This window comes from Ahaetulla prasina, chromosome 2 (assembly GCF_028640845.1).
Source record: "Ahaetulla prasina isolate Xishuangbanna chromosome 2, ASM2864084v1, whole genome shotgun sequence".
Taxonomy (NCBI): Eukaryota; Metazoa; Chordata; class Lepidosauria; order Squamata; family Colubridae; genus Ahaetulla; species Ahaetulla prasina.
This window is the reverse complement of record NC_080540.1, coordinates 50,106,339-50,129,022: the sequence shown is the minus strand read 5'-3', so window position 1 is coordinate 50,129,022 and position 22,684 is coordinate 50,106,339. Positions and strand designations below refer to the sequence as shown.

Genomic DNA, 22,684 nt, shown 5'->3' with positions numbered 1-22,684 from the left:
AAGTACTCATTGACCTTTGCTCTACCTTCCAAAAATACACATACTAATAATGCAATAATATTTTTATTGTTTTATCATGTGTCTTTAAGATATGGTTATATTATTTTCCTGCTGCTCCATTTCAAATGCAATTATTAATTAAAAATAAACTCAACTAATAAAAAGCAAGAAGGAAATATGGAGTTGACATGATAGAAATATTTATACATCAATAGGTTTTCAAATCCCATTTTAGTGAAAAGCTGATTGAAACTGATTCCCATTCAGCCTCATTTCCGAAGTTATGCCAGCATAAATGATTAAATAATAAATCTATTAATAGATAAGTAAAATGCATATATTTTATAGGTTTTTCTTCTTTCCTACATTAGAATTTGATCCAGTTAGTAGAAATATTTATAGATCTTCTAACAGCCACTATCTGTTTTAGGAGTATTTTAGCTCAATGAAGAGCAATGTCTTTGAATAATGTAATATTTTTATTCCAAGGGAGTCTGCTGTAATATCATAACGGTTGGTTTTCAGGGTTGGAGGTGAAAGAAAGTTTACAATTTGAAGGGTATTCAGTTGGAAAATAATGTGAGTTGTTTCCTTTTACAGTAACAGTAAATTGCTATTGGAAAGATAATTGCTACTTAATTATCTGATTTGATTTTTCCTTCCTTCCTTCCTTCCTTCCTTCCTTCCTTCCTTCCTTCCTTCCTTCCTTCCTTCCTTCCTTCCTCAGGCAGAAAGATTTGGTGATTCCTTTGTATTTGAAGGCATGTTGAGTAAAGAAGTGAAGAATGGAATTCAACAAGCTGTAAGTTGTATATATTGATATGTTTTGTACCTATTACAATGATTCAGAGTTGGAAACAAACTATTGTAACCATAATAATATATTTGGTTTTAAAAAACCATTACTACACTGTGTAAGACTTGCAGTAGTAAGCTTTTGACTAATTTTGAGGACAGTGTTAGTATTGTGAAATTGTGTATTCTAAGAGGAGATACTAATGTAAAACCTCAGAAGTAAACAGGGTGACTTTCTGTCCTTTTTTGGCATGTGGTGATGGCCCATGTCATCTGCAATCACTACAAAGCTGTACTCTTCCTTATAAACAGTAAGTGTTGTCATCTTTGTTTGACAGTCTTACAAACTGAATGTTCAGAGATCATAGGTATGTGTGCCCACAGTACCAGTTCTGGTTTACATCCAAATATGTGCAGTTAGAACAAGGTCTGCTTTGACAACAGAGTCTGTTCTGTACATTTATTTTGATTCCTCTCTTTTTCTACTTACCCAGCCTTAAACCTGCTATGTTTAATTGTAACAATTGCTTCACAAAATATGGTGCTAATCAGCTGACAAATGGCCTGGAAATTACAAAAAGCTTTCAGAGAACCCACATTTGAAAAGACATTGTGAGATTGGGTGAAACTTTGTGCTAATACGTAACTTGTTCAGAAGAATATATATATACGCAAACAGAAGCACACATTTGGATTTTATTTCATTTAATTGTTTTGATTGTGTAATACTTTTGTTCAGGAGAGAGAGGGGAGAGAGGAGGGAGGGAGGGAGAGAGAAAAAGGTGTAAAAAGTTGTTTTCATAGTGTATTAAATACTTCTTTATATAGTCTTATCCACTTACATTAATATTCATTTTTAAAAGGTAGGAATTATTGTATTGTTGTTTTATTCTGATAATAGAGTCTGATATATTATTATTATTCTGATAATTACCATATGTGTTCTATGTGTGTATGAGTGTATAGATAGATAGATATACCCTGTTTCCCCCAAAATAAGATACCCTGATAGTAAGCCCAATCGGGCTTTTGAGCGCATGGCAATAAGGCCAAGCGCTTATTTCATGGTTCAAAAAACTATAAGACAGGGTCTTATTTTTGGAGAAACGGGATAGATAGATAGATAGATAGATAGATAGATAGATAGATAGATAGATGGATGTAGATACATCTAGAATAGAATAGAATTTTTTATTTTTTTTTATTGGCCAAGTGTGATTGGACACACAAGGAATTTGTCTTGGTACATATGCTCCCAGTGTACATAAAAGAAAAGATACGTTCATCAAGGTACAACATTTACAACACAATTGATGATCAATATATCAATATAAATCATAAGGATTGCCAGCAACAAATTATAGTCATACAGTCATAAGTGGAAAGAGATTGGTGTATCTCTGGGTTTATACAGAGATACATCTGGGTTTACAACCACAATGGAGCCCAAAATTTCTCTTGCTAAGTGAATCATTTGTTAAGTGAAATTCACTTAAAAAATGACTCACTTAGCAACAGAACCTTTCTTGCCACACTTCTTAAATGAGTCACCACAGTTCTTAAGTTAATAACACAGTTGTTAAGTGAATCTGGCTTCCCCTGACTTTGTTTGTCAGAAGGTTGCAAAAGGTGACCACATGACCCCAGAACACTGCAATCCATCATAAATATGAGTCAGTTGCCAAGCATCTAAATTTTGATCACCTGATCATGGTGATGCTATAGTGGTTGTAAGTGTGAAAAAATGGTCATAAATCACTTTTTTTCAGTGCCGTGATAACTTTGAATGGTCATTAAATGAACTGTTGTAAGTCGAGAATTATCTGTAGAGATGGAGATGGAGATAGAGATATATTTATGGGAAGTAAAAAAAACCCACAAACATCCTTGAAAAATGAAACCTATATCTACAAATATGGCACGAAGGAACAGAGCTTAATTCTAAAAAATAAAATGTCCCTTTCATAGATGATCAATACAAGTGTGTATGTGTATATGCATATGTATTACATATAACAAAAAGGAATCTGAAAGCAGTAGGATTCAAAAGCCAGGTTTTTGTAGATTTGAAGTCTTTAAAAACTGAAACAGTATGTATCAGGGATGCCTCCTGCTCCATTTCCACCTTAAGAACATAGCTGAACAAAAGTGCAATGCATTATCTGGTATTGTCAGTGTCACTGAATAGCCTCCTGAATTATTTCATAAAATCAAATCAAAATCCCTAAAAACCAATCAGATGTTCAGAAGTGAAACTTAATTTGAGGGGGATTTGACTTTTTATGTATGTTCAGTAGGGCAGTAACATATTAACCTTCCAACGTATGTTGGAAACCACTTGTGTGTTTTCAATTGCATTTTGGCAATCTGTTGGAAAGTTCCAGGTGATTTAATATTGTGGCAGATAATTAGTTTAAATTTCACTTGAGTATTTCATCTTAATATGTTCCTTTTATGCACCGAAACGAAAATGTTATGTACGGGAGTAAAAATAACACACATTAAAGCACCATATGCAGCTTTTTAGAATAATTACAGCCTGCAGTCTGTATGCTTTGTTGAAGAAATATAATTTTTGAATAGAACGAGAAGGAAGAAAACTTGAAAATATTCTTCAGCTGCAGTTTAGCCATTGATATGGTGTTTGGGTATGACATGCTATACATCACAACAAATATTTCTGTCTGTCTGAGAAAATGCTCTTGTTTCTGCTGTTGATATTATGTGAAGTTATACAACTTGTCCACATAGGACAATATATATTGGATTATTTTAAATTCAGCTCTGTGGTTGGAGAAAATGATGATTTACTTTGGAACTGATCGATTATTTTCACGTATGTATTGAATTCTTCATGTTTGAATTTCTGGGAAGCTCCACGCTCAAATAAAAACAGTGTTAAATTTCTTTCTAGTTGTTCTCTTAAACGAAACACAAAGGTAGTCAAATAGTGCTAAAGAAAATCCAATCTAGGTATAGGAAAGCATTTGTGCAAATAAACTTGCATAATTAATGATAATTTATAAACTAACGATTAATAACTTGCATAAGTTAAATAATACAGGGCAGGGATGAGTAATGTATAGATTGCTTTTAGCCTTCCTTCATCCCATTTCAACCATCTAGCGAGACTTTGAGGCTAACCAGATCAGGAAACAGATTACGCAGGAAGACTAGAACCATACTTTTATTTATTTATTTATTTATTTATTTATCAAATTTTTATACCGCCCTTCTCCCAAGGGACTCAGGGCGGTGTACAGCCAAAGATAAGAAACAAGATATATACAATTAAAACCAACAATTAAAAACATAGCAAATTACAAAGGCTGATAATTTTAAATTTTAAATTTAAATTTTAAATTTTAAAAATATTAATAAAACCCCAATTTAAAATCAAAACTATTATGCCAGTCCCTCTTGAATAAATAAGTGTGTTTTTAGCTCACGACGGAAGGTCCGAAGATCAGGTACCGAGAAAAACTACTGCAGAAGAATCTTGCAACCTGACTGTGTGTGTGTCTCCCCACTACCACCACCGCACCTCCTCTTAAGGCCATTTATTTAGACATTCACACATGCTTAGTAACAATCACATTTCTCATACTAGTTTTAGGGACCACACTTATTCTCACTATCCAAATCCACAGGGTCATGGTGTTAGTCCCAGCCTGTGGCCTGGGGACGCTGGAACAGGAATGATGCACAATCCTGTCGGCAAAGGGAAATGATAAGAGAACAAACATTCAAACACAAATTCTTTTAGAATGTGGAAATATAAAAAATTGTCTAGGCAGAAACAACATTCATTAGTTAACAAAATTAAATAGAGCTCTGTACGGTCATTTAATATTCAACTTATTTGGACAAGCAGACGAGTCCTGTACACCAGATTGATCAGGCAATCGTAAGGAGGAATTGGAACAATCAGACCTGGAGACAGAATAAAGCACTTGGACACAGAAGGGAGTATGATGGACACAGGAAAGGCAGATGGGAGATGAAACACTCGCTGTCTCTGCAGATGGAACTGATGCAACCTTAGCCCCTTCAGAGTTCTGGTTTTTATACACTCTGAATTGGTGAGCAGATTTCTGATTTTGGCTCACAGCCAGTGATCCTAAATGAAATTGTCTTGGCAACCTTGGCTCTCTGCCCAGAAATTCTGTGATCCCTCTTCATGCCTATCCGACGGTCATTTTCATACTAATTTTTTATTGCACAGGGAGGAGCCAGTTTGAGTCTCTTCCTAACATTTCCCCAGTTTTCCCGGCTCAAAAGCATATTTTTTTGCACATCCCTACATTGTTTCTGCAGGGTAATCACCATGGCTGCTTATTGCCATGCCAGCACATGCCAGTTAATGCCAGCACTTTGATTTGTACCCAGAAAGAAATCATCAAATGCAGAACCCACAGAACTGACTTGCTGCCAGAACTAAAATCAGCAAGTCACTGTGTTCTGAACTAGTTGCAATCCCTGCGTAGTTTCTAAGGGGAGCCCAATGTAAAGTGCATCTTAGTAGTCTAACTGGGTGATAATGGAGGTTTGAATTACAGTAATCCAGTTCTTCTGCACCATGTTGGAAGATATATCCATCTGGTTCAGTTCCAGGCTGGGAGAAAGACACTGGAAACATGGAAGCTGCTTGGAAAGATGGTTTAATGATGAAGCAGAACCACCAACAGTTCTGGGTTCTGGGCAGCTGACCACCTAGAGTTGAGAGTGGGGGATATTTATACCTTCTGTTGGGCTTTGCACTTGAGCTTCCTGTTCCTGTGCAAGAACATGTATTCTATTGACTGTTGTCAGACTCCCACAGGGCCATGTACAGATCCTAGGAGTTTGAGCTAAGTTTACATCAGCAGTCCAAACTTCAACCAAACTGTGTTGGGCAATTCCTATTATGGCTGAGGGCTAATCGTACCTTTGTTCAGACCTTGCTGCAGGGAATTTGCTTATGAATAGTGCTATCTATCTCTTTATCTCGAGTGCTGACATCTGCTGTGGGCTATTAAGGAAGGTGGGGGATGCTTTCCAAGAGCATGTTTCTCCATTTCTCATCCAGGGAAATATAATATTCTGCCTTTTTTTAAATATTTCCCAAAATATTTCATTCTTCTAGGACAGGAGTGGGTGCTAGCTTTCTACAACCAGGTACATTTGCAATTGGTGCAGCATAAAGGGCCCTCTAGCCACAGTCTCCAGGTAAGAACTGAGAATCTGAAAGAAAACCCAGGTTTTAGGCCTGTTCCTTCATGAGTAGTGCTTGATCATCCACCTGTAAAGTAGAACAGCAAGTCCACCTGATCCCTCTCTTTTAGGCAGAAGGGAAATGTGTGCCTTTGTCACAAGGATTTGCTTGCATTCTGCTACTGTAGCCCTTCAAAGAAATTATGATGCTTGTTGTTAGGAAAGGAAAATATCTAAAATAGAATAGGACTTATTGACATGCCTGAAAGCATAAAGACAGGAGAATTAAACCATGCGCATAAAACCCTTGCAGTGAACATTTCGAGAATGACAACCTGCCTTCTGTAGGATATTATACAGGAAAAACAAGGTTTTTTTTTTCCAATTTGGTGTATGTGTGTGTTTTGCTTTACTACTGTGAGTCAAATGTCAACTCTCAGAGCAGCTACTTGGGGTATTATGATCCTTGCCTGAACTGGGAATTCCTCTCCCTGATGTTTGCATAAGAGGCAGGTTGGGACTGGCATCCAGCCCAAATTGTTGAGCTCTGCTGCTTCCTTTGAAAGATTTCCCCTATTTGGTTAGAGTAATTTTTAGAGGACTTTTCTTTTGCCTTTTTTTTCAATATGTATTATTAGGACATTTTGGCATGCAGAACATCATCTAGTAGGCATGGAAAAAGGATACCATTCTGATTATTTTGGCCAGCAGCCTAGCAAGGCAGGGACTATTTTTCTCTTTAATTTAGAATTTTAGTTTAGCCAAATCTGATTCCCTTTGTAAGTATGCAGGCTATAAAATATAAAATTAAATCTGAGGAGATAACATTTGTTTCTTTTCTTTAAAAGAGCTTTAAAAAATTAAATCAAAATGGTATTCATGGTTTTCAAAATTAAAAGTCCTAGCTATAGGTTGTCCTTGGTCTGCCCCTTTCATACAGTATAAAAGCCAATAAGCTAGGAGACTGATTTCTTCACCATCATGTTCAAGCATTATGGACATAGTTTTTGACATCATCTAAGGGTTTATTAAGGATAAAGCTAGAAAGATTGATTTACACATTAGGAGGTTAGTCCAAGCACAAAATGGCCAAGCCCAAATAGCAAGCAAAATTAATTTTGTTTAGTATCAGATTCATTCACAGAAGAACTGTAGAATCTTAAGAATACAGGTAATCCCTGGGATACAAGCGTTCCGTTAGTGAACGTTTGAAGTTACATGATCAGCGCCCCCTATATGAACAAGTCCAAAAACTATGAATCTTGCATCGCCACTGCAGTTGTTCGCCCTTACAAACATCTGCAGAGGCTCTGCAACATTCGTCTTGCATTTTGCCGGCCAAAACTGAGCTTTGGAGGGGCGAGCCCACCCCTCTGATGCTCTGTTTAGGCCTGCACAGTGCTGGGCCAAGCCTGCACCGGCCTAAATGGAGCTCCTTTTTGCCCGCCAAAGTGCCAAGTGAAGCCTGCGCACACCAAAATGGAGCTGCAGAGGGATGCGCGCAGCTAAGAGGCTGGAGAAGAGACAGTTTGCTAGATCTTCGCATGGTAAGTGACCCAGCATGGCTGGGTGGGTGGGAGTAATTGTGGGGCTCATGAGGTATTTCTGTTGGTTGAGGAGGCCTTGGGTGGTCTTAAGCAGGTGTCCTGTTCCACCACTAGGCCCCCCCATGTCCTTCCCCACCCTGAAATACTTCATGTGCATCTAACGAGCCTACACTTTTGATTAGCGAATGGAATGGGCAGGCTCCATTATATTTGTAACTCGAGGACTACCTGTATTGAGAATTTATGATCATAGCAAAGTTAGTGTGAGACAACTCTTTTGTTCAAGAATAATGAATTGTAACACCATTATTCTACACTATATACTACTGCCTTTCATTTTCTGGATATTTTTATTGTTTGTAATTGTTTTAACTGTTGTATAGTTTTAGAACTGTAAGCCTTCTAGAGTCCTTGGTTGAGATGGGCAACTATAGAAAATGGATGGATGGATGGATGGATGGATGGATGGATGGATGGAATGCTACAAGATTCATGTGTGCATTCAAGATTGTGTCTGGATTGGTATCATCAATCCCAGGAGTGTGTCTAAACTGCAGATTTCACTTTCTTAGCTTGGCCTATAGTTATTTTCTGACCCTTTGTAATATCTACCCCATGTTTTGGGAATGTGATTGGGAAGCATGAACTGGCACTTGCCCAGTGTGGGAAATCAGTCATGCTAGCACTGTCCCTGATTTAGTGTGTTTTGGATCTATTTCTGTAGACGTGGTCATTGCTTCTATGCAGTTATTAAAAAAATCTGAGTTACGTACTGCCCTTTTCTCACTGAGTTATGATGCACCACTTGAGGCATTGGATCTGTTACACCACACATACGCAAATGCTAATTCTTGTCGCAGACTACTGTCAAACATCACCCAGAAATGCCTTAATTGTATGTAGAATCTGAGCTTGTCACCTGTCCAGCCATTGTTTTTTGTCTTGAACTGTGAGTACTTTGTCCTGTTTGGCACTATTTGCAGGTGGGCTGCTTGTACAGGCAGCAGATGATTTTACCGGAAATCCAATGCAGTTGCCATGGCGGCAAAATGCTGAAATGAAGTAGGTCATTTCAGTGTAATTTTGGATGTGCTTTGGAAAGCCTAGCTGGGGAAAACTGCAGAAAAGTAAATACCTAAGATACTTCATCTTGTAAACATTCACTTTCCTTTCAACCAACCTTTATGACTGTATCTTTCTGAATTGGAATGACAGAAATACATTTGTCCTTTTAAGCAAGGCACCCACAATGAAATAAGCAGGACTGAATGGTTGCCATATTTCCTTTAGATAATTGGAAAGAAAGAATTGGGACTGAAAATAGCAGAAAATACCTTAAATATCAGGGTGTTCTAAGGCACAAAGGTGATAATTAACTTTGTATGTATTGAATCGGTCCAGGTTATTGGAAAATCAAGTGCTATTTACCAAGTGACAAAGAATTTATCTTTCCTCTGTGCTATTTCTACCAAGGGACTGCCTTTTTCATCAGTAGCTTAAAAACATTTTTAATACCATTTTTTTGATGATAGCTCCTGAAAATAAGCATTGCAGAAGGTCATCTATGTAAAAGTTGCAAAAAAAAAGTGTCCTTGTTCCTAGAAGCAGTGCATTTTGACCAATAAATAACAAGAGATCTACATTTTGTATCCACTATCTTAGCTATCTAAGTGGAAAGCTTGTCTGGAAAAATATCAAACTATGACTTTTTCTTCTTCCTTTCAATGTAGGTGTGATATTCAAATCAAATGACTTTATTGCAGTCATTAACCAGTAGAAAGAATGAAGAAAGAAAAGAGATAATTTTCAAGTAACTAGAATATCCAAATGTAAATAACCAAGGAACTATCCATTAAAAAATATGCCAAAAGGCTTCTTATTAGTTAAAACTAACCTAAAATATAAAGTTATAAAGCCCTGGCAAGTCTGAGGAAGATACAGTACAATTGCTGACATAGAAAAATGACCAGGGTAGTGCTGAGGGAAAGCCATTCCCTACTCAGAGAAGTTCGGTTGCTCTTAAATATTCTTTGTCTAATTTTATGTGCCACCACCTGGCAATCTTCCATGCTATTTCAGGGGTATATCACGGAGTAAAAATTTCTTGTACTGTTGATCACAGTATCCTCTTTTACTTGCTAGGATTGGGGAATTGTTTTGGGTCTGATGTCTGGCAACTTTAAAATCAACTGAGAGCTTCCTTGGTTTTTCTGCTTTAGAGAAAAGAATGTCTACTCTAACATATTGAGTGAATATTAATTGCCAGGTAGTAATAGCTATGTACTTATGGACACATTTCTTAAGCCAAAAATCCATCTGCCAGTATTTCAACATTCTGTTTCCAAAGGAGTCAGATGGAAGTCTTTGAGAAGTCCAGAACTTCATTTGCTTTCAGTAGTATCAATAGTGTAATTTACCAAGAGCTTCTCTGACTTGGTTATATATAAAAATCTGTTATATAAACTCGTGGTAACTTTAGCTGTCATTTTAAATAAGTTTATTATGATTAAATCCTGCCTTTTTCCTGGGATCTGAAGGCAATGAGTTCTTGAGTTTCCTTGTGATTGATCCTGGTTTTGAAAAAAACAGAGTTGGGTTAAGTACAATCAATTCTTAAATGTCTCTCTTTTCAGTTTTCAACTGCTAGCTATTCCTGGTATTTTTGAGAGTTAAGTGTAATGAGGTAAAACAAACATTTAACTTTAAAAAGACATTTTCAACTTGGAGACACATGTCAATTAACCAAAAAGAACTAGAAGTATTTTCATGAATTTGTAAACAACTAGCTAAGTGAACACTCTGTTTCAGAACAAATATGCCACAACAATATTCATCCCTTTGTTAATGTAATACCATGACAACCTTTGATTAGGCTGATATGATAATGATTGCACAGCTCATGACATTTATAAACTCTCCTTTTTTGTTGGTAAAGGCACAAAAGGCTGTGCCCTGTATCTTACTTATAACAAAGCCTTAGATTTAAATTGTACACTTTTGAAAAGAGTAAAATTATTCTTTTACAATATACTGTACTGAGAATATATTGTTTACCTGAGGACATTATGTGTCTGTTATTCTCATTTTCTAGATGGAGAATAGGTGCAGTGAAACCAAGAGAATGCAGTCACTTCTAGTATCGTATATTACATGATGTACATTAAACGTTATTATGACAATGACAACCATGACAATTGAGCAAACTTGGCTTTAGAGAATTCTCTGGGAAAAGTGCAGACAAACCTGTGGGTATTGACCTCAAGTCAATATATGATCCAGCTGTTGCAAAAACATTTGTTGTGTCTGCTAGATGTTTTAGGTATTCATCTGAAAGCATATATAGGTTTATAAAAGTAAAGCTATAAGTTATGAGCAAATAGTTCCAGGCCGTGACTTATTGTTGCACACAAGTGGGAGAAATTCACATTTCATAGTCATAATTGTCTGGCTACCAGTAATTTCTGTCAATTGCAGATATATGTTAAGAATGGAAACCCTGGTCTTCAAATTCTGTGATGCTTAAAATTATCTATAAAATCATCACTATAACTTTAAAATAATAAAGGTGTTAAAATAAAGAAACTGGATTAATTTAAGAAGGGAATATGCCATACTTAAAAGTCCAATGTTTATGGCAGTATGTCAGTTTTTGTTCTTTTCTAATGTATTATACTCTTATCTTTTCCTTTATCCTTAAGAACATTCTGTATTGAGAATATTGTTGACTTTTACATGATATCAAGTCTTTACTGATTTGGTCATCTTGGTCACTTTATTAAATATTTAGCTGTTAGATAATACTGTTACCTTTGCTAATTATGTTCTGTCCAGGATTACAACCTACTTTGCATTGTAGGTAGTCTAGTGATTTTTTTGGGTAGCATCCATAACTTCTGCCATAAACTTTTAGACATAGAGTTTTCCATTCAAAGCCTTGAACATATATGCTCTATCAAAACAAATTATCTAAATTTGTTCAGCAGGATTATTTCATAGCCCTTAAATTATTCTGGTTCAATCATTCAGTTATATTGTTTGGCCTACTTATAAATGGCCAAGGAATCCAGGGAAGTCTTGAGAAGATGAATGGGACAGGTGAGAGGCAGACAATTCTCAGTGTAAGAAGATGCACATCACATCAGTTTAATTTGTCTTCTGTACATACTTGCAACATATTGTTTAAATGCTACATTTTGTGAATCTTTCTACCTCCATTCCTCTCCCCTTATATTTCTCAATACAGGTTGCACTTTTTACCAAATAACTTTTTATTTTGCTTAATGGAAGAGCAAGATACTTACGGTAAAAGCCATGGAAGTTAAAAAAGAAAACCTGTAAACATTTTATGGGAAGCTAGATAATGGCCTAATACCTTATCAACGATAAGAGTTCCTTGCAGTATTTAGTGACACAGCTGTCCTCAAGAATGTCATTTAGTTATATTGATGCCAACAATTTTCTATGTTTGAAATACATGATAAAATACATTGACAATTATAAAGCATTTCCCCCCAAGATTTGATCTTGGGCCCTTTAGTGAACTATAAATTGGTTAAAATGCAAAGAATCAAATGATACAGAAGTATGCCAAGAACTACCTTGAGTAACAGAATGTATTTTTAATGTTAAATTTCAGCCTTGAAATGTAATCTTGGAGGCATAAAACACATCTAATGTGGATAGTTGCCTTTATTTTATTGCTGAGTGATCCATCCAGTTCTTGGGATTGACATGACTAATGGCCTAATACTCCCATATATTAGTGGACATTTTCTTTGAGGATGTATCTGTTACTTTCAAGACTGATTATCTTCTTTGTCCATGATCAAAGTATTCTGCTGTCAAATTACTTGCATTAGATAGCTTGTAATTATCTATAAAGGCTGCTAGTGGTAGTGATGATGGGGTATGTATATTTGAAAGGCATTACAATGAAAAAGATTATTCTTCAATATAAGGCTCAATGATTCTTACATTGGGGTATGTATATAAGGGGTCCTAGATTATTTTTTAAAACCTATGCTTAGGCAATTGCAATGCTTTGGGATTTGGAGAGGGAATAATAGCTTTTAAATCATGCAGATGCTTTGCCTTCAGCTATTTCTGATTCTTTTTTCCTCCAGAAAATCTACAGTTAACAGGCTAGCTTGGTGAATCTGACTTTATAGAAAGCAATAGAAAGCATTGTATCTCTTCTTTTGGTTGGACTTATAATAAATGGAGGCAGCATCACTTGCATTTTGTCTATTTGACAACTTTGTATTATTTGTCAGGAAAAGGATCTCATGTTCTTAAAAAAGCAACAGGGAAGACTTCTTGATAGCAGATCAGATACTTGTCCATATAGCTATTCAGTTGTTCAAGCAGGAATCTTCCCTAGTCAAACTTGGGAAGGTCAGAGGTTAAATCAAAAACTTGAATGAACTTCTACAGTTCTGCTTCTCAATTTGAAAGTACTGGTGAACATTCTATAAAGAGTATATCTCTATCAAATCTTTGTTTTAGGAATCCAGTAGATGCCAGAAAAGAAATATAGAAAACAGTAACTTCTCTGCCAACTTCTGGTCATCTGGATTTTCCAAATCTGGTAACTCTTCTGAAGAGTAGCATTGGGATCTATGGGGATAATGAAAAATGTATATACTTTACAGAGTTTAGAGTTCTCTCCGCTTTATGTTTGCCTAAAGATTTAATGACAATAAAAAAAGATGGGATTATATCAAAGGAGAGATCTATCAATAAAGGAGAATATTTGTAGCTCAGTGTTGAAATGAGGGGTCCTTGATGCTCTCGGAGTTTGATGGTTTTCTTGCAGATGTTTCATTACCGAAACTAGGTAACATCATTATGGTAGTCTAGCACTGATGATCTTACCTAGTTTGGGTAATGAACCATCTGCAAGAAAGCCACCAAGCTCAGAGAGCACCAAGGACCTTTCAGAGATCTGTCAATTCTGATAATTCTGATATCTATATAGCTACCACAATACATGGGCATGTTCTTGAAAATTCAGTACATAGATCTGCTCTTTTTTGTAACACCAGGGATCAAGGCAATGACTAAAGAATATATTCAACCTCTCAAAAATGATATCAAGCACCTGATATAAGTCATAAATTACACAAATGGGTATTTAACTTACACAAAGTGAATTCTAGTTTTCCCTAATGGTAAGGAAAGGCTAGCTGCTTTAAGGTTTCATTTTGGAGAGGAAGACAGGGTGTAAATATCATAAATAAGATGTGTAATGCTGCTTAAGTTAATTTTCAGCTCATCTGTATGCTCTTAGGTAACACCATGAGACTTTAAAAAATGCTGTGCATTAAAAAAGCAATTAAGTTCCTTGATTGTAAGAGAAGGGTTGTGTGTTACATAATCTTGTTTTTAATCTTTTCCCTAATTAGCACAAAAGCTAATTAAAAGCTTTTCAGCATTCTGGGAAAAAATTGTGAGTTGTACATTTAAGCATTTATCTTATTTTTAGAACAAGCAACTTGAAACATAGATGATGTCAATAAATAATAGTCCCTTTAGCAAGAAGCAAGTTTAGAAGCAAGTTTCTATTAAACATATTGATAGATTATGTGAGGATTTCATTAATTACAATAAGTAATATCCACATTCGCTATATTGCAGCACAGAGTATAAACCATACATCATATTTTCCGCCTGTGGTCTTTGTAATTGATGGTCCAAAAAGTTATGGTATTTACCTATTTAAAATTAATATGGTTTTTGAACCTTCATAGCTGAAGAGAAAATCTTGAAATGTTATGCCAGTAACATCTATCTTTGAATAATAATAATAATAATAATAATAATAATTTAATTTGTATACCGCCCTTCTCCCGAAGGACTCAGGGCGGTGCACAGCCAGAATAAAATACAAAAAAACAACACGTACAATACTAAGAACAACCCTTAAAAAACATATTCAATTGGCCACATTTAAAATACAATATCCCCTATAAAATTTACAAAAATTTAAAACCCATAAAATCAATTTAAAATTTTAAAAATTCAAGCCAGTCCAGCAAGGCGGAATAAATAAGTTTTAAGTTTGCGGCGAAAGGTCCTGAGGTCAGGTAATTGTCAAAGTCCAGGGGGAAGTTCGTTCCACAGGGTAGGAGCCCCCACAGAGAAGGCCCTCCCCCTGGGGGCCGCCAGTCGACATTGCTTGGCTGACGGCACCCTAAGGAGTCCCTCTCTGTGAGAACGCACCGGTCGCTGGGAGATAGACATTGGCAGTAGACGGTCCCGTAAATATCCTGGTCCTAAGCCATGGAGCGCTTTAAAGGTAGTCACCAATACCTTGAAGCGCACCCGGAAGACAACAGGCAGCCAGTGCAGTCTGCGCAGGATGGGTGTTATATGGGAGCTCCGAATTGCTCCCTCAATAACCCACGCAGCCGCATTCTGGACTAACTGGAGTCTCCGGGTGCTCTTCAAGGGGAGCCCCATGTAGAAAGCATTGCAATAGTCCAAGCGAGAGGTAACGAGAGCATGAGTGACCGTGCATAGGGCATCCCGGTCCAGGAAGGGACGCAACTGGCAGATCAGGTAAACCTGATAAAAAGCTCTCCTGGAGACGGTCGTCAAATGATCTTCAAAGGACAACCGCCCATCCAGGAGCACGCCCAAGTTGTGCACCTTTTCCATCGGGGCCAATGACTCGCCCCCAACAGACAGCCGCAACTGCAGCTGACTGTACCGGGATGCCGGCATCCACAGCCACTCCGTCTTGGAGGGATTAAGCTTGAGCCTGTTCCTCCCCATCCAGACCCGTACGGCTTCCAAACACCGGGACAGTACTTCGATAGCTTCGTTGGGGTGGCCTGGGGTGGAAAAGTACAGCTGCGTGTCATCAGCGTACAGTTGGTACCTCACCCCAAAACCACTGATGATCTCACCCAGCGGCTTCATATAGATGTTGAACAGGAGAGGCGAGAGAATCGACCCCTGGGGCACCCCACACATGAGGCACCTCGGGGTCGATCTCTGCCCCCCTGTCAACACCGTTTGCGTCCGGTCAGAGAGGTAGGAGGAGAACCACCAATAAACATTGCCTCCCACTCCCAAACCCTCCAACCGGCGCAGCAGGATACCATGGTCGATGGTATTGAAAGCCGCTGAGAGGTCTAATAGGACCAGGGCAGAGGAGTAACCCCTATCCCTGGCCCTCCAGAGATCATCCACCAATGCGACCAAAGCCGTCTCCGTACTGTATCCGGGCCGAAAGCCGGACTGGAACGGGTCTAGATAGACAGTTTCATCCAGGTACTGGGGTAGCTGACATGCCACCGCACTCTCTACAACCTTCGCCGTAAAGTGAAGATTGGAGACTGGACGGTAATTTCCTAAAACAACAATCAGAATACCAGATTGGTTTCTGAATACCAGATTGGTTTCTGAATAACTCTTAAGAACTGCACTGTTGCATGTTGCAGTCTTCATTGTGTTTGCTTAACATTATCAAATCCCAAGCAGACAATCTATGTAGACCAGGGTTGGTCTACGTCATCAGGGTTGTGTTTGACCTTGGGAGGCCGGGGTGGGCAAGGCCAGCTTGACAACACTCCTGTCGGAGCGCCTGTAGTGGCCCAAGCGCTCTGCCAGAGAAAATGGGCTTCTGAGTTCTGTTTTCAGCTGCGACGGCCTCCTGCAACCCTCTGCCAGTGAAAACAGAGCTTGGGAGGACCCGCATGCAGCCCTCCTGAGCTCTGTTTTCACTGGCAGAGGCACCGTGGGCCAGTCCTTTGCTGTTTCCAGGGCGGCCCGCAGGCGGGCCGGATCCAGCCACTGGGCCTTGAGTTTGACACCCCTGATGTAGACAGAGAAGGATGACTGTAGCTTGTTATAGGATAATTGAAGTTGGTATACAATATTTTTACAAAATAATATATTCTTTACATATATATATATATATATATATATATATATATATATATATATATATATAGGTCTTTGGTTGTTCGGGTTTTCTCCCGTGTAAAATTGGAAGTGTCTTGGCGACGTTTCGACGAAGTCTCATTCGTCATCTTCAGGCTTCAGCTTCGTGCTTCTGGGAGCAATGTGTGATCGCAGCTGTTTCTTCCTTTTAACTGCTAGTGGGGGTTTGAACTGATTGGGTGGGAGCTTGGCTGTGCTCTGATTGGATGGGGGTTTTTCTGTGCTCTGATTGGCTGGGGGTGTGTCCTGTGTTGGTGGGGGCTTGGTTGTGCTCAGTCTAGTCTGTGCTGCAGGGGGATTTGAGCTGGTGAGCTGCATAGCCGCTGCCCGGCTTTGTGGTCGTGCCACATCTTCACAGCGGGTGCCAGTCCGCTGCACGAATGGACCGGAGGGGCCCGAAACGGCCAATGCTGCAGCTGCGGTCCGGCCCCCGGTCCCCGGCCGCGCCCCACGACCAGCGCAGGCCCGGGTCCGCTTCCTCAAATCCCCCTGCAGCACAGACTAGACTGAGCACAACCAAGCCCCCACCAACACAGGACACACCCCCAGCCAATCAGAGCACAGAAAACCCCATCCAATCAGAGCACAGCCAAGCTCCCACCCAATCAGTTCAAACCCCACTAGCAGTTAAAGGAAGAAACAGCTGCGATCACACATTGCTCCCAGAAGCACGGTTGAAGCCTGAAGATGACGAATGAGACTTCGTCGAAACGTCGCCAAGACACTTCCAATTTTACACGGGAGAAAACCCGAACAACCAAAGACCTATATACAAACACCCGTGAAAACCTCAGAAAACAAATATATATATATATATATATATATATATATATATATATATATATGTATGTATGTATATGTATATATATCATGATATGTTTTTACTTATGACAATGTTTTTTTTATTTATTTATTTACATTTATATCCCGCCCTTCTCTGAAGACTCAGGGCGGCTTACAGTGTATAAGGCAATGTTTATGTATACTGTTATGACAAAATTAAATTAAAAAAAATAAAACATATGCCTATGCACATTGATGATGAGCATGGTTTTCTTCAGCTGCTCAACTATTGGTTTTGGAATGAGTGATTCCAAGTGAATGATTATTAGATCATTTGGTCATGAATATCGATGCTCATGGATGGGCACAACAGAAACTAGTGAGATAACATACAGGTAGTCCACAATTGACTTACGACTGCAATTGGGACGAGAATTTCCATTGCTAAGCAAGATGGTTGTTAAGTGAGCCACAGCCAATTTTGTGATCTTTTTTGGCATAGTTGTTAACAAATCCCTGCAGTTGAATCACCTGGTCATTATGCAAATCCAGCTTCCCCATTGACTTTGCTTGTTGGAAGCTGGCTGGGAAGATTGCAAATGGTAATCACGTGACTTTGGAATACTGCATCACGTGACTTTGGAATACTGCAACCATTCTAAATACATGCCATTTGCCAAGCATCCAAATTTTGATCACGTGGGGATTCTGCAACAGTCATACCTGCAAGTCACTTTTTTTCAGTGCACTTTTAATTTTGAACGTTCGCTAAGCTAATGGTTGTAACTCGAGGACATCCTGTAGAGATATAATCACTGATATCAAATAGCATAAAGAGATTGATTTCATAACAGACTCTAAATTGGAAAGCTAAGTTCATCTATGAATGATTTGAACTATGGCTTAAAATTACGTTAAGATACTGGCTTTTTCAGAAGTTAGTGATTACACTTTCCTTATTTGGATAACATTGAAACTATAATTAATTTGAAGTGGGGTTGGTGGTCATTTTAGTTGGTTTTGGTTAAATTGCTTACACTGACAAAAACCTGGATACAGCAAATGTTTTATTTAAATGGTCATCCAAAGACCATCACTGAAAGCACCGAGTCATGTGTCTTGTTTCTGTTTTCTTATTGCTAATGGCAGCTGCCTGATATAATTAGCTGGATGGGTAGGCATTTTAGAAGAATGCCAATATTTTCTTTGCCTGTTTTTTAGGTTGCAATTGCTCCTTGGTGGCTACCAGTTAAAGGAGCAAATTGGAAGCACCCAGAAGGCCCTGATTCTCATATCTTAAAGAGGTGAGCCCCAAACAGTATCGAGTTTCAACAGATATTTTGCTGAAAATGTACCAAAGTTGCTAAGAGATAACTTATTACCCTGAACTAAGCATCACTGGACAAATAATCACAAATAAGTTGGTGGTCAGAATAAAGGAACCTATCATAGATCAGATTTTATTTGTGGATGGGGGAAAATTACTTGATAGAATTTCTTGTTACGTTGCCAACACAATCCTAAACTGCATTAATAGAAGGTTAGAATCAAGATCATGTGAAGTATTAATACTGCTTTATAAAGCCTTAGTAAGACTACACTTGGAATATTCAGTACCCCACCTTGTACCTCTTTTTATTGAAATAAAGCAGAACTTTTAATATGAAGTCCTCATTTTTTCCCCTGGATTTATTTTGGAGAAAACTAAAAGCAGTGAAATGGCCTTCATAATCTATCATTACATAGTATTAATCAGTCTCTTCCCCTCAGGGCTGGTAAAAGCATTTGGCTTTTTTTTCCCCCCAAAAAAAATATTTTATGACAAGAACCATTTCATGATAATACCATCTTCAGTGTACTTCTCTTACTTAGTCTCCAATGGGAAAGAATGAAATTGAACTGACTGCAAAAATAGAAGCATCCATTGTCATCAGGGAATTAAAGGGAAAAGAAAGAAAGGTCAAAATCAGTTCTAAATAAGTGTTCTAGATATCTGCTCTCTTTAACCTTAATGCCATGTGAAATTTAACTTCCTGATCTAGGTCATAACACTGACTTATTAATCTGAGTGTTCCAGACTAGCGTTCTGAAATGAGGACACTTAACAAGAAGAGGCTATCTTCTACTGTGCTTAGAGCAAAGAATTCTCATTTCATACAATGTGGGGATGAAACAAGGGGTCCAGGTCCAGGCAGATGGGAAAAAAGGTTATGAGTGGCAGAACTTTGGAGAGAGGTGAGAAAGACGAGTACAGGCATTATGAAAAAAACAACACTACAGTAGTCCCAAAGGTGCTTTTTTTCAAGAGGCAACTGGAGTTTCTGGTTTTTCTTTGAAGACGTTTCGCTTCTCATCCAAGAAGCTTCTTCAGTTCTGAGCTGAGAATGAGCTGAAGAAGCTGAGCTGAGAATAGCTGAAGAAGCTGAGCTGAGAATAGCTGAAGAAGCTTCTTGGATGAGAAGTGAAACATCTTCAAAGAAAAATCATGGGAAAACCATGACCTGGATGGCTGAGAATCTCCATAGACATTGAGCTACTGTAGTGTTGTCTATGGAGATTCTCAGTCATCCAGGTCATGTTTGTCTCAAAGGTGCTTTTTTTCATTTCCAGTTGCCTCTTGAAAAAAAGCACCTTTGGGACAAACATGACCTGGATGACTGAAAATCTCCATAGACAACACTACAGTAGCTCAATGTCTATGGAGATTCTCAGCCATCCAGGTCATGGTTTTCCCAAAAAGCAACTGTTTTCAAAAGGCAACTGGACTTTGTTTTGTTTTTCTTTGAAAACTTTTCGCTTCTCATCCAAGAAGCTTCTTCAGTTCTAACTGACTGGTGGGGAATGGAAAGATACCAGATAATTGCAAAGAACATAAAACCTTCCATTCTGGGCCAGTCACTTAGAACTAATAAAATGTGTTTTTTTTAGAAAAACAAAAACAAAAACACCCCAAAGTCCAGTTACCTTTTTGGGGGAAAAACACCTTTGGGTCCATAGTAACTTTTCTTTTCTTTTTTTTTTTTTATTCAAAAAGTTTTACCAAAAAAATTTTTTTTCCCCTTTCCCCCCAACCCCTCTCCCTTCACAAACCCCCTCCCCCCTCCCCCCCTGGCTTCCCGGAACAAACACAAGGTATAGTTAAAAATAAAACAAACATATGCTAAAAAATTTTTTTCCCAAAACTATTATACCAATTCTCCCTCTCTAGCTCTGACTTCCTCCTTACATAACCAAATCCTTCAAAAAATTAACAATAAACAGTAATAAAATATATAAATCAGTAGAACAAATTAATCCTAAAATATTTAAAACCAGCTAAAGCATAAAAATCCAATCCAATTCAGAGAATATCTCTTTATAGCTTCTATAACCATATAACCATATAATTTCCCCCCCAAGTCTTTCTTACATAAGATCTTTCAAGAATATTCTATTTAAAATTCAATACAACAGATTATAAAATTTATAAAATTTCAATAGAGAAAATTACAATATTATTTAATTAATTACAATATCTATTCAACTTTAGTCCTTCCTCATCAAAATCCAGTATATCCAAATATCTAGTCTCTTATAATCACAAATTGCCTTTCGGGGACACTAATATTTTTGTCTATTAATATTTTAAAAAAACCTTGTTTCAAAAATAATACTTTTGTCTCTTGCCATTTTTTTTGGTGCATTAATCTCTGTCTTTCCTTCATTGCTCCTTTTAAAAAGTCAATCACAATATTTCCTAGTAATTCCTTATGTCCAGGATTCCAAAAATTACTGCCGTATATTCCATCAGTCCAAAAAGAGAACTCTTGGGAAACATTAAGCTTGTGAGTCTTTTCCATTTGAGGGACAATCTCCTGTAGCACAAATTCAGGCAGCTCATCCAAACTATTTAAAGAAAACTTCTTTAGATCACCTTGTTTCTTCACAATCAAATCTTCATATTTATCCACTTTTATTTGTATGTCCTCCATTCCATTTTCTGAATAATTGCACTGGTTAATTTGCTCCAAACTCTCATCCAAAACGTCCCCATTTTTTATCAATTCGTATTTTTGAATAATTAAATACATACTTTCTGTGTAGTCCTGTATAAAGTCACGAATCCATTCTTCTGAAAGAACCTCCATAACAAAATTCCTGCTGAGAATCCCCTTGTAAAGTACTTAAACAGCGTAATATAATCCAACAGTCCACAGTCAAACACAATAAGATAAAATCTCCATTCAGTTTCGATTCAACAGCAAAGCTCCCTTTGATGTATCGCTCTGCTTTCAGTTTCTCTAAAACGAAACTGAAGGGGGGGCGGAAGTCAGAAAATCAAAAATACTTGCAAACCAATAATTGTTCCTCACACTCGTTCTGCCTGCTTTTCGTATCCACAAAAAGAAATCAATTGCTAGCAGAAGTGGACACCTTCCTCTTTTCCTGCTTTTTCAGGAGCGCAGAGAATACTGGAGGTGGGGGAGGGGTAAATAAGGGGATTCGACCGTTCAGGACTTTGTATTACAAAAACAAAGCCCCTAGGGGAATCTACCCAATTCCTCCCCCTTGCTCTGTCTCTCTCTTTCAACCAGAGAGAGAAATGAAGCCGGGATCAGTTGTTAAATCCGGCTTTTACCATATTCAATGCGGAGTGCCATAAATTAGCACCCAGCGAGAAAGGTGGCGCCACCCAGAAGCCCCATAGTAACTTTTCGATTATAGCTAAACTATAGGGAAGAGTTGTATGCATTTTATTTGACCAGTTTCAAGACTTTGGTATTGTTATGATGATTTGTTTGGTAGCTTTAATATACGAGTAAAATGACAATCCTGAAGTTCATCTTAAATTTGAAGGTCATTTCTGCATCTGTTTGGACACTCAAAAAACACTTCCCATGATGAAGCAATATCAAAAATTAACTAGGTATTTTCTTCTCTTTTCAATTCTTTGTTAAGTTAGTAACTTCTTGTTGCCATTGGCATATGTCACTGGGGTTATGAGAACTTATATATGGTACTAAATTGAAGAATAATGCCTATAATGTCTGTGCATTTTTATGTCTTTTTACAGTGCTAAAGCTGTTTAATGATAAATCTGGGTTTCTTAATTAGGTACTTGGATTTAGTGTGATTTATTGAGATGTTCATTGCCTCTTTGGTTATCATTGGTTGACTGGTTATTGCATCTTGACTCTCTGCAAAGGAAATGATTGGTTGTTATAGCTTGGCACTCTATGCTAAGCTCATACATAGAGGAATTAAGTGTATTATATATACGGTATATCCTGTGTAATGTCTTACTTAAATGGGATCAAATAAGACATTAAACTGTAGGTGTCTCTTTCAAAGGTAGTGGACAAAAGCACTTTAGACTGATCAGAATCAAGCACTGAAACTTAAGACAAAAAGGGACAAGTAAGAACGATATATGTGTC

The 22,684-nt window shown here is 37.8% G+C and overlaps 1 protein-coding gene across 1 annotated transcript in view; it reads left to right on the top strand.

Moving 5' to 3' along the window:
* Positions 1-22,684, top strand: part of SUMF1 (sulfatase modifying factor 1) — an 85,503-nt gene that overhangs the window by 35,374 nt on the left and 27,445 nt on the right. Inside the window, exons 3-4 of the mRNA XM_058168502.1 lie at positions 728-802; positions 18,489-18,571. Of these exons, the coding sequence (XP_058024485.1) occupies positions 728-802; positions 18,489-18,571 (158 nt within the window). The remainder of the gene's footprint in view (positions 1-727; positions 803-18,488; positions 18,572-22,684) is intronic.